At 46.5% G+C, this 13,183-nt stretch overlaps 1 protein-coding gene across 2 annotated transcripts in view; it reads left to right on the forward strand.

The window, feature by feature from the left end:
• POMGNT2 (protein O-linked mannose N-acetylglucosaminyltransferase 2 (beta 1,4-)) overlaps window positions 1-5,965 on the forward strand; it is a 33,107-nt gene extending 27,142 nt beyond the window's left edge. For both annotated transcript variants that reach the window (XM_059818913.1, XM_059818914.1), the window contains one exon: window positions 3,641-5,965. In XM_059818913.1, coding sequence (XP_059674896.1) covers window positions 3,733-5,469 — 1,737 coding nt within the window. In that variant the 5' untranslated portion in view covers window positions 3,641-3,732 and the 3' untranslated portion in view covers window positions 5,470-5,965. The remainder of the gene's footprint in view (window positions 1-3,640) is intronic.
• Window positions 5,966-13,183: the final 7,218 nt, after the last annotated feature.

Here is a 13,183-nt window from a genome sequence, read left to right on the forward strand (position 1 = left end):
TTCAGGGGGAAGACTAAATGCTTTCAGCTATTTCAGAGTTATCTGCTGCCTCTTGGGACAGTTTCCCATCCCAGGACTACTGCTGCTGACAGCACTTAATGACTGACCTCAGCTTGGGGGACTGAGGAACCAGAGGAGCTGGAGAGTGATTGCTTGCCTTTACCCCCTTGGTGCAGCCTCTCCTGGGTCTGTAAAAGCAAACAGTGGGACAGTTTATTACTATTTATGTTCTGTCACTCCCGGAGGACCAAAGATTTTAGTTCTCCAAGGTCTGCGTTCACTGAAAGCGTCAGATTAAAAAAGGTGGATGATAAAATGTGGGAAAACATGCAAAGAATCAAGACTGTTCCCTGCTTACCTGTGAAATTCATCTTTCAGTTCTGCCTGCAACACCCCTTCCTGTCCACGTCCCCTGCTTTCTATCAGAAGCAGCTTTCAGCCAAGCAGCATGAACCAGGATTTACAAATTGGCAATGAGGAACATGAATGAAGATGGATTCCTTTAGCATTGCTAGGTTTTAACATTCATCCCTGATACCTGGTTGGCTAAAGCACATACACTCACTTCAGCTAACTGCAGGGAGGTGAAAGGGCTGCAGTGAGGGAAGAGATGGAGGAGGGCCTTGCAGGTGATTTGAGTTGTTCACTTGTAGCCATTTAGTGAGCATTGCTGTAGCTGAGTCTGAAAACTGCTAACCTCTGAACATTGCCTGCATCCATCAAGCTGCATCTCTGAAGTGCCTCTTATGCCCTTCCCTTGGGGCTGGGCAGGAGAGAACAAATCAGTCAGGGGTGAAACATTAGAACAGGCTGTTTCCAAGGAGGCCTGTTTGGCTCAAGGGATTTGTAATGGTCGGCAGAGCTCTCCACTACTGAGATGCCTGTGAAATGCAGGTGCTATCAGTGGTGTTTTTATGGACTGCTGGCCTCTGATGCCTTTGAAACACCCACACATACCCGCTTTCCCTGCTGTACTGGAGTAGTAAAGAGGCCATGTGATTTTCCCCCTCTGCCAAGTTCTTGCAACTCGCATTGACTCCGTTGAACTTGTAGGTGCTTTGTTCTTCTGACCTGCAGTAGTTAACTTTCACAATGCCCACAGACTGGCCTTCTTTTGAAGTGTGTGCTTGTGGCAGAGGACTTGATTGTTAAAGGTCTCCTTCACATACTGACTAGCAGGCTTTGCATGTGGCTGCTTGGCCTTCAGTCCTTTCCTTGGTGATGCTGCTGAAGTCATTTAAAACTGTGCTTACAAGATCAGAGGTCTGTAGTGGAGAGGTTATGTGGAGAGTTGGATGGTATCATTGTATGTCTTTTAAAGATAATGAAGAAGTAAAATGAAGCTTTGGAAATCACGTACCAACAAAATAACTTAAGATCTGTCCCCATCAGTAATTTATTTTCCTGAAAACTGTTTTGTTTGCATTAGCAGAGCCTAACAGAGTGATATACTGCTGTCCCTGGTAGGTTTGCATTCAAGGTTGTCCATGGAACAGCCATGTTTGAGAGTCACAAAGCTATCGGGAGCAGCAGTCATCCCCTGTTACAGAGAAGGAAAGGTTGAGAGGTGATGTGACAGCCATCATTCGTCTGTGCAGGATATCTGTGGCAGCTGGGACAAGACCAGCTTTAAATTACTGAGGTGGAGACAAAGGCTGAGTGTTAGCAAAGAGCTTATCATAGTCCTTCATGCCTTTATTGCTAGAGACTGGCTGAAGAGAGGAATAAGTATTAAGAATGAGATAAGCATTTTTGGGGAGTGGTTTAGGGAGACCTGATCCTGCCCTGGTAATTAGATGACCACTCTGGGTCCCTTCCCATTTCCTTTTCCATGGCTGAAATCAAAACAGCACCTTTTTCGTTTGCTGCTTGCTTTCAGAGAGTTGCTAAATGAGGCAGTTTTTCAGACCACTTGCCAAAGGAGGTGGACTTCATTTCTGTTCCATTTGAGTAGCTAGAGCTGCTCTGAAATTGAAATGAACTTGTTGCTCAGATCCCCAGAGACCACCTCTTGAATCTGTGTGGCTTACAGCTAGCACTCGTTCCTTTGGCATTATTCAGTTCCCACGTATCTTCAGTTCTTCCTAAGATAGGGATCCCACAGGCTGTTGGGATCTCTCAAGCTTTAGGGAGCTTCTAACTTCATTGAATTCCATGAATGATTCTCCATTCAATTTCAAGCTGCATGAACCAGATTGCAGGATCAAGATTTTAGGCTGCAATACCTCTTTTCAAAAGAACTCCCTTGACAGTAGAAGAAGGGGTTTGCATTGGTCCTAAATATGCCTTGCTGTCTTCCTCCACTCTGGCATATAAGAACAAGCATCTCTGGGTTAAAATGCTAAGGGACTATTGCTTGGGATATCAGAGCATGTGCTTGAGACATTGCTTTTTTTCCCTCCCTCCAAACTTGTATCAAAGGGAGTTTAAATTGCTACCTTTAAAAACTTCAGTTAGAAACAGTCTAATTGGGTATATACCAACCAGACATTTCCCTTCCTGTAGTTCCCCGTGAGTCATGGCTGCAATTATTTACAGCCTGACTAGCATTGAACCTTGATGCATAATGAAAATTGGAGCCCGTAAATACTGTAGGTGGATCAATAGCTCAATTGGAGTTCACAGGTGAAAATACAATCAATACTCTGATATAAGCCAGTAGTGTTTCTACATAGAAAGAAAAGAGTGGCAGGATCTCTCCCATAATGGAAAAAGAAACAAGGAAGCCTTGGAGCAGCACAGAAGAGATTCTCGGGTTGGAATGAGAAAGCACCAACACTAGAAACACTTCCAATGTATTACCTTCCCATTTGTATAAGAGTTGGTTGTGCTGGTGCAAGTGAGACTCTCACTAAATGAAGGTTTGATTGCTTTAATGAAACATCAGTTCCTCACATAAAGAGCAGAGCTCTCCTCTCTCCCATGCCAGCATTTCTTTTGGAAGACGGTGGCGGCTCCTAGATGTTGATCCAGGATTGCAGCCAAAGAACTGACTGAGTATCCCACAGGGCAGCCTGTAGACCTGCAAGTCCTTCCCCCACCCCCCCAATAAAATTAAATTGAATGTTACGTTCACCAGTTCACATTTCATATTGGAATGGAGTGGAGCAAAATCCATGCTTGGCAATACTCCTTGTACTATTGTTATCTGCACAGTAAAGGCGAGAGGTGGAGTTGGGTACTCGAAGCCATGCGAAAGGCCTATGGCAGATCAAGAGAAGGAGCTCGGTCTCCCAAGCCCTGTGTGAGTGGCCCAGTGATTGCAGTGCTGTCTTTCCTCTCACTGTTGGACTGGTCTGCAAAAAAGTGAGCCAAAGTCCCAGGGAACGTACTATTTTTTCTGACAAAGCTTCATAGAGCTCATCCTCAAACTCTCTTACTTTTTCTTCTCCAAAAGGGTAGAAATGAAAATGAGAGAGGAAGCTTTCCTATAGAGCAGTTCCCAGTTCTGTGTGCTTTATTATTTTTACAGCTTTGGGTAGTGCTTTGGCACTCTTTTCTTCTTTTGCCTTGTTCCATGGAAGGGGGAAAAATTACTGAAAAAAGCCTAAACTCTCTTGAATAGCCCATAAAATGTGATTTATGTTAGAGCTGTAAACCTGGTCTTTAAATGGTTCCTTTCTTGTTTTATTTTCCACAGGTCTTTGACCTCACCATGCCAAGGAGTGTTGATGATGTGTTCCCTCTCCATTGCGTTCCCCACCTGTCATCTTGCTAGGATCTAACTACAGAATGAACATAGCAGCTGTGTTTAATGCCCTGCTCGTGTCTGTCCTCGCTGCTGTGCTGTGGAAATACATCAAACTGCGAGAGCATGTCTTCATGGTCGAAGAGGAGTTGGTCCTCACACGTCAGTCTCAGGAACTCTCTCAGGTTCAGATTGACTACCATGCAGCTCTCCAGGCACTGGTGGAGGACGGTACCAGGATGGTGTGCACTGGCAGGATGCACACCGACCGCATCTGCCGCTTTGAATCCCTCTGCTACTCTACTGAGGCTGAGGAGTTTGTCTACTTTCACAGCAACTCCTCAGTCATGCTGCCCAACCTGGGGTCCCGGAGGTTCCAGCCGGCTCTGCTTGACCTCTCCTCAGTGGAAGATCACAACACCCAGTACTTCAACTTTGTGGAGCTGCCAGCTGCTGCGCTGAAATTTATGCCAAAGCCGGTCTTCGTGCCTGATGTGGCGCTGATCGCTAACAGATTCAACCCAGACAACCTGATGCACGTCTTTCATGACGACCTCCTTCCCATTTATTACACCATGCAGCAGTTCTCTGATTTAGATCTGGAGGCACGGCTCTTCTTCATGGAAGGGTGGAGTGAAGGTGTTCACTTTGACCTCTACAAGTTACTGAGTAACAAGCAGCCGCTCCTCAGGGAGCAGCTTAAAACCTTAGGCAGGCTCCTCTGCTTTACCAAATCATATGTGGGACTGTCCAAAATCACGACCTGGTACCAATACGGATTTGTCCAGCCACAAGGGCCGAAGGCTAACATCTTGGTTTCTGGTAACGAGATCAGGCAGTTCACCAAATTCATGATGCAGAAGCTGAATGTCAGCTTGGAGGAAAGCTCCAGTGAGGAGTACATTGTAGTGTTCAGTCGAACAATCAACAGACTTATCCTAAATGAGGCAGAACTAATCCTGGCTCTCGCTCAGGAGTTTCAGATGAAAACCATTACCGTCTCTCTGGAGGAGCATTCATTTTCTGACATTGTCCGGTTGATCAGCAATGCGTCCATGCTGGTCAGCATGCATGGGGCCCAATTAGTCATGTCTCTCTTCCTGCCAAGAGGTGCCACGGTGGTGGAGCTCTTTCCTTATGCTATCAACCCTGAACACTATACACCTTACAAAACCCTGGCAACCCTTCCTGGCATGGACCTGCAGTACATTGCCTGGCAGAACACCGCCAGGGAAGACACCGTTACCTACCCAGACAGACCTTGGGATCAGGGCGGGATTGCTCATCTGGACAAAGCTGAGCAAGAGCGCATCATTAAGAGCACAGAGGTGCCACGGCACCTCTGCTGCCGCAACCCCGAGTGGCTGTTCCGTGCCTACCAGGACACAAAGGTGAACATCCCTTCTCTCATCCATGTGATCAGGCAGACTGTGAAGTCTAAGCCTGGACCCAAGAAGCAGAAGTTGTCTGGTAGCCTCTACCCTGGCAAAGTGAGGGATGCCAAGTGTCAAGCCTCTGTCCAGGGCACAAGTGAAGCTAAACTTGCCGTGTCCTGGCAGATCCCCTGGAACTTGAAGTATCTCAAGGTCAGAGAAGTGAAATATGAAGTGTGGATACAAGAGCAAGGGGAAAACACTTACATGCCTTATATATTGTCCCATCAGAATCACACCTTCTCAGAAAACATTAAGCCCTTCACAATATACCTGGTATGGATACGCTGCATCTTCAATAAAAATCTCCTGGGACCTTTTGCAGATGTGCTCTTGTGTAGTACATAACCTGTTGCGCTACCTGTACAGCTCTGCCCTGCTCTCCACTCCATCTGTGGTTTAAAACTTTTTGTCTTGTAGTTTGTAGAGGGCTGAAGAGGACTAGGCTGTACCAGTGCTTAAGTGTCCATTTTATTGCACTTCATGTGTATTCTTTAAATGGTATTTATTTCCAGTGAGTGTTAAAAAAAAAAACAAAACCAAAAACAAAAAAACCCACCTCTGTGTTCTTCAGAGTAACTTCCAGAGGTTAAATTATATGCTGAATACATGTAACTGAAAACAGAATGGAAGTGAATTGTGTGTACCTTGGTCGTGATTTAAATTTGTTTCTATTGTGTGGTGAGTATTTAAGCACAGCGTTAAACCACAGTTAATTCCATGGCTAGGTGGGCAATTCTCATCAGCTTTTTCATTGTAAGTTTTTTTTTTTCAATAACTCTGACTGTAACTTTGAGTTCAAGATTTGGTACGAGAGCCTTCATTAAACTGCTGTAAACCTCAATATTTTTTTGCTTTTTATTATCTGTCAGAATGGTTATTGTGATAGGTTTATCTATTGCTGTGATAAAATGTGTATTTGGGTAGCTTTTTATTTTTCACATTTTGGCTGAAGAGAATGAGACTACAGTGTCAGCTTCATGTTTAAAATCAGATTTTACTGGACCCCAATAGCAAAAGGCGGGAGTAGCAGATGGGAGATAGAAGGGATGAAGTGGATAAAATAATTTACTGTGTTTTAAGATCTGTTTTCATTCTGTGAGTTATGTACAGGTCTGTGGGAAAGGAAGGGGATGGTTTGGAAGAGGTGATGGGGAAGAGATTGCACTTACAGCAATCCACTCAAGAAAATCTTTTTTTTTTGGTGTTCGATCAGAATAATCTGTTGATAATAGCTGCTAACAGGTACATGCTTTGCTACGTAATAGGCAGGTGGTCACAAAGGGAAGCTTTCTGGGCACAGGTTTTCCTGGATGTTGGTGGGAGGAAGCAGAGTCAGCCAGGGGGCAAGTACATGGGTGCTGTCGTGTTGGGCTGGACAGAGCACATGGCAGGGGCTGGGCTGGTGACACTCACACCTCAGTTGCTCCGGTCAGGGGTGTAGTTTTTTCTAGACTTATACTTGTTTTCCCCAAGATCAGAATCTGCTTTCATTGCCGGGGTAACACACTGCCTACTTAAGACCTGATCCTGCACAGTTCTTCTTTAGGTGGAGATCCTAAATGATGCTGTCTTTGAAAAACAGCCTTGGAGAAGAGAGAAAGAAAGGGGCAGGAGCGTGAGATGTTTCACTGATAGAAGTAAGCATCCTCCATAGTTTATAACCAACATTAAAGCAACAGGAAAAGTGCTTTCTTCTCTTCTTCCTCTCTAGTCCCCACCGTCCTCCCAAGATCTGGATAGGTTTTTGAACAGTAGGATAAATGGCTTGCTTTCTGAATGATGGGCTGATCGATGAGCGTCTCAAGGCAGGATTATAATATGAGTTCTAGAGAGGGGGGAGAAAAGCATTGCTGTTTGAATCAGACAAGAAACAGGAGGGTTGAAAAATGAGTGAAACACCGCAGTACAACATTGGACCTTCAGGCTAGCGCTGCTTCTGTATATTAATTTTCATTATGTCTCACTTTGTTTTCAAAAGTGTTTATGATTTAAAGAGAGGGGGGAAAAAACAGAACAACAATCCCAAAGCCTGTTTGCTTTGCCATTGTACCCTTGCCAACTAATAATTTTTGTTTTGATATTTTAAAGGGGCACGTGAATATTCCTGCTGTTCTTTTCTTAGGACAAAATGCGCTTCTTGCTGAAGTGAAGTGAGTATCTGAGCCATGCCCCAATGTCTCCACGTGGCTGCACATCACGTGCCACGTGTGTCAGAGCTGAGGTGAGAAAAACTTCATAAACAGGTGTCAGACGTGAGAGCAGGCTGTTTAGGGAAGCCACCAGGACCTGTAGCTCCCCAGGACCTCACTGGCTGAGTAGCTCCCACTCACAGCAGGGTTTTGCAGCAACCTTGCATCTCCATGTCTGTTCAAGTTGCAGGTAGCCCTGTGGGCACTGGCCATCCTGCTGGCTGTTGCAAGGGTGGTAATGGTGGCACCCTACAAAGTCGGTATTAAATGAGCCTTCAGAAGGATGAAGTTTGGTCAGGATTTGTTTTGCACCAGGTTTCAGAAGTAATTTTCTTTGGGTGTGTGAGCTGCCTGTGTTCCCCTAACTACCGTTCGTCCTGGGCAGGGTATTGGTCTGTGTGTTGCTTTCCTGCCTGTCTTTCTCGGTGCCTTTGGTAGCAACCCTTTGCCCATAGTTTGTAGACCATCCCACTTCACTTAAAAATGGTTTTATATGATTGCAGATTTTCTAACGTTTGCAGATTTGTTACAGCACTTTAACTATTCTCTTCTCATATCCTAATGATTCTAATCAACAAAATTGGCTACGGAGCAATGAAGTATCATATATGTGGGTTTCCGTGTTCTTAACTCTAGCATGAAGTGGTCTCTTGCATTCAGAGACTGGCTTTTTCCAGAAGATAATCAGATGTGCTTTCCAAAATTGTGCATTCAGGTTCTGTCTTCCTCATCCTTGTTATGAGTACTTTATGAGGTGGAAACAAAATTAAAGGATTTTTCTGTTTCAAATTCTAAGATAGCTGAACACTGAAGTTGTGACAGTGATGTGGCCATTTGCCTCCAACATCTGCCCAGCTTAAGAATGTCTATACCGGGGCCTCACTGCTATACCTGAATTCCTCCTCTGCCAGAGCACGCAGCCCTGAGAGTACGTGGCCCAGCCTGTAGCTGTCATAAATTGGGCACAGTCATATTATGCTGATTTATACTACCTCAAGAACTGCTCTGGAGTGCTAGCGTGTCTTCTCACAGTGAATTTTCTTTCCTTTTAATAACTTTGCCATCAGTGCTCTGCAGGCCCGTTCCATTTTTCACCCCCAATCCTCCCCTGTCCCACGGGCTGTTTGTTTCCCTTGCTTCACACAAATATCCACCCACAGAGCCTCCAGCCTTCACGTTTCAGGAAAACCCGGCAGGACTTTTCTCTGTCAATGCTACTTCTTAATTGATCAGAAGGAATGCTTGCCTGGCATTGCTTAAAGTTCAATCCTGTAGCGAATGCAGGCTCTCCATACACACGGGCTTAGGCTGCATCTCTAACACGTGCACCAGGGCAGGGCTGGTGGTGGGTTACTGTATTTCCAAAACAGTTTGTTCCTCAGGCAAGCTTATGGGGCTCCTTTTGACAAGTTGTGTTGTGCAAGAGACTTGTGCCTTCCACTATTGCATCATTTGTTTTTGCTCCCAAAGCAAATACATTAAGCTCTGTGGTGCTGCCTGGCCCCGTTGTCCTGGAAGAAGAGAAATAGCTGGGATTAAATCTAAAGCCCTCTGGGGACAGTGCAGGATACTGATAGCAAGCTGGTCTCGAACTCGCTGCTGCTGGGCTTGGCCATGCTTACGGAGATGGATCATCTAGGAGGATTTCCTCTGGCTGCAGTTCCACATCTCATTTTAATTAGCCAAAATGCAGGAGGCAGCCAGCTGCTGCAGGAGGGCTCCTTACCGACACGTACGAGGGCGAAGAAGGACTGAATGGAGCACTTACCAGCTTGCATGCGTGAGGTGTTGGAGCAGGAGCTGTAGGTTGTATGGTAATAGAGTTCCCTATGGGACAGGACTTCTCAAGGGTGGTAGTGACTTTAATAGAGCCAGAGCAATTCACGCTACTGTTCTTTTCTGTTGCTTATAGCCCAAACTCACCCTCAAAAACCATATACAATAATGGAAACATTTCTGAAGAGGCTCGACTCCAGTCTGGCTTGGGTGTGTTTCTTGAGAAGGACATGCTGCCACCGGGGCTGTGGAGAGTGGAGACTTGTCTTAAATGGACCACCCCTTGCTCAACACAGTGGAAGATGAGTCGCTCTGGAGTGTAGCCTGGAAGAGCATGGAGCAGTTTAGAGTAGCACAAATTGAAGGCTGAAAAGCCACTGAGTCAGACTGTCTCCAGGACTATCGAGCGGTGGGAGGGACTTGTTCCAAGCAGCCTGGCAGGTGGCATTTTGCATGATCACCTGTGGGAGCTCACATCATAAAATTTCTAGAGCACTTGTGTGCCAGCTTCTCGGGAACCTAACACACCGGGAAAAAACAATGAATTCCTATTTTTTTCTTTTTTTTTTTTCACACGTATATTTTAATAGTCCTTTTGCGATAGCTTGTGTCCTGCCAAGCAACTATCAGCATCCTGAGTGGCTTTTAAACCCTTGTTCCAAGCAGGAATTGTCCTCTGTATGATGGAGAGTGGCTTAGAGGTGGGTGTCCTGAGCTTGCTCCCTTGGCTGGGTGCAGCATGAAGACATCACTGAGCTATTGGCCAAGTGAGAAGCAGTGAGAATGCTGGTCCCCCGTGAATGATGTTCTCATATGGGTGCAACCCGGCTCCTCCTGATCTCCCTCTGCGCAGCCAGTGGAGTGCCTTGGTGGCCATCTGGTGGCCAGCGGATCGTCTTCTCACCAGCCAGAGATGCTGCAGTGCTTAAGCAGTGCACTTAGCCCTTGACAAGCATGCAGAATCCTAAACCTCATCCAGAAAAACCCATGCCTGTCATAAATTATTACTGGCTAGCTTCTGCTTAGCGAAATTATTGCACTTTTTTTACTGGCCTTACGGATTTCTCCAGCTTTTGGCTTCTTTCTTCTCACACGCTGCCTGTGGGTGGTAGGGGCAGGCAGTGATGGGCTAACTGCAATCCAGTCTGGTCACCCAGTGTGGGTTTTACACCTCCAGAAAGTGACTGGAGATATTTAATAAAAATAATTTGGTTTTGCAGAGTTCAAATTGAGATTTTTCTGTCTCCTTCCTCTCTGCTACCCTGATTCTTTTGGACAGATCCTTTTCTTAAGGAAATAATTATTCTTAAGAGCAATGACTTGGACTTTTAGGAGCTACTGCAGAGGGAAGGAAAATAAAAAGGAAAAACAAACCCTTTAAAAGACAGCTTAGGAAATATGTTTGCAGGAGAAACCGGACCATTTCCTAGAAGATTTTGGTGACAAATAACACAAAGTGCCTTTTTTGGCTTCATCACCTCAGTCTCTAACAACTAAATATGTCACTCAAGGTAAATGTATGACAGGAGTATTTTTCAAAGCTGTCTATTGATTTTGGGTTTTTTTGCTTCCATTTCAGGCCACCTTTTTGCCCCTGTCTCTAAGGCCCTGCGTGCCCATCCCTCCGGGATGTGTGGGTCGCTTGTCCCAAGGCACCAGCACCTCACAGGACCCAAATCAAATTAAGACACTTAGGAAATTATTTATTTTAAGACCCCTCAGGCTGTTGGTGTAGATGGCTCTGAGGCAGAGCCACATTCACTGCAGGTGGGCTGGCAAGGGCTCTGACCCCAGCCTTCAACCTCTTTAGGAAAGAAGTTTGTCCATCTGCACAGCAATGAGGTTGTTGCTCTCTAGGATCCCTGGGTGAAAGGAACTCTATAAGCACAACATCATTAAATTTATATTAAACAAAAGGGTGACTTCAGCATCTTTATTGCTATATCTCATCTGCTGAGCTATATAAATAGCAGAGTTATTTCTACAACATTTTTGTTCCTGGTATCTGTGCAGTGTAAGGCAGGGTGGGTTTAGTGGATAAAAGAGCACTTAATTTTTCCCAGCTGGACTTGGGGTAGGCACACTCTTGGAATGACTTTCAATGTGATGACTGACAGTCCATCTGTGCTGTGGGTGGTATGAGAAGCATCACCATCTGCATGTGTGTGAAGCACATCACTGTCCTTATGTAAGAGAAGTCACCTCCCCCAGCATGTCCACCCCAGGGGGGCTTGAGCCAAACCCTCCGCTAGCATGGGGCCGATTGCGACTCAGCAAGCTGGTGTGAATTTACACTGACTGGGGGCCTGGCCCTCCTTGTCATCCCCTCAAATCATCCCTTCAGAACATGCTGATTACTAAATTAATTGTTGGCACGTTCAAACAGATAAACTGAATAGCCTCCTGTTTGCTCAAAATAACTTGGCAGCTATCATCACCTTTAAATGCTGCTTAGTCCCACCATTTGAAAATGCATTGCCTTTAAAATTTAATTGAGGTTCCCTTTGTTTGGTGTTTATTCAAACGGCTCATTCGAATTGTCTGATTTACCTTCTGGGTTAGCCAGCCGTGTCCCTGTATGCATAATGTAGCATCCACAGACAAACACACTCAGTTCAGCATCTCTCTTCTCTCCATCCTGGAGATTTGCTGTTCCTTTGTCCTTCCTTACTTTGATGTTATTCTGGTCGCTAGCAATAGTGGTCGCCTCCTCCAGCTTGGCCAGCGTGGGGGTAAGGTGGATGGAGGTGGGATAGTCTGCAGGCATACTGTCGCCGGCAGCAATATCGTTTTCCCACTATGTGTGGATTTCCCATGGTGTTTTCCTGTGGACGGTTCTGTCGGTGTGACATTTCCGTGATGCGTCAGTTCCTCCTGCTTCTTCAATCCACCCGGCAAAGACCTGCCGGGGCCCTGTTGCCATCCACGAACGCGCACTGAGACAGGTGCTGTGCGCACTCCGATGAGTCTCTTGCTTTGGGGTGATTTCACCAATATTGAAAAAACCAGAGATGAATACTGGCCTTTCCCTACCCTTCGGCCCCAGGGGCCAGGTCTGCTTGTATTCAGGGACAGTTTATGCCGGGAGTGTCCCCATGGGCTCCTTGGAGGGTGGCAGTGCCTTCCCAGCAGATACAAGTCGCAGGCTTGGGCGAGCGCCGAGCTAAGCCTGCTGCCCGGCGGCTCCCCCGGCCCTGCCGCAGGGCGACCTGACCCGAGGCAGGGAGGTGCAGGGGCTGGTGGCTGCCCACCCTGCAGCACCCTGCATCTCCATCCCACCCAGGTGCAACTGGGTCTGGGCTGGCTGGAGGCATCTCTCCCTGTATTTTGCTTTTCCTGACATAGCTACTGCCATATAGGCATGGCGTGGAGCTGTGCAGGTTGGCTTGGGCAGCCTCTTCACCTCCTTCGCCCCCACCTTTTGGTGGGTGATGCCCATTTCTCATTCGAGAAAGCTTTAATACTTGATTTATTTACCCAGCCACGTGTCTCCCCCCAACACCAATTTATGGCTCAAGGAAAAAGACTTTCTGTAACGACTCAGCAAGGACTGCACCACATCGTGGTGTTCCTGTCTAGGTGGCAAGGTGTGACAGACCTGGGTGAGGAAGCAGAGGCTCAGGCTGCTGCTCAAGCTGACTAGCAGGGTAGGGGGACTGGTGGCCATCTGGCCAACGCTTTCATGAAATGTGCCTGGATTTTTATGGGCTCCTCTCTGCAAGAAGCATGGAGGAGAGGGAGGTGGCACATGGGGCACTGCCATGGGTGACTTACTGGAGAGTCTCCTATTTTTCAGGTGAGACACCAGTGGAGGACTGTAGGTCCAAGCCATCGGTTTTAGCTAGGGACTACAAGATTTGCTGTTTGTACAAGCCCTCTTCCCAATCCTGCTCCTCTGTTTCAAGGATTTATATCATTCTCCATTACTTTGTTCTTTTTATTCCCTCTTCTCTAGACTCCATCTTCTGTCTTGCCATCAGAAGGTGGAAAATTTGAGCTGGACTTTGGGCAGGGGGAGCAGGGCCAAGAGCTCCAGGGGAAAACACTGGCGTGTCTCCAGCCATGGCCAGGGAGCCTCTGACGGCATCACTTGT

The sequence above is a fragment of the Gavia stellata genome, chromosome 6, assembly GCF_030936135.1.
Source record: "Gavia stellata isolate bGavSte3 chromosome 6, bGavSte3.hap2, whole genome shotgun sequence".
NCBI lineage: Eukaryota > Metazoa > Chordata > Aves > Gaviiformes > Gaviidae > Gavia > Gavia stellata.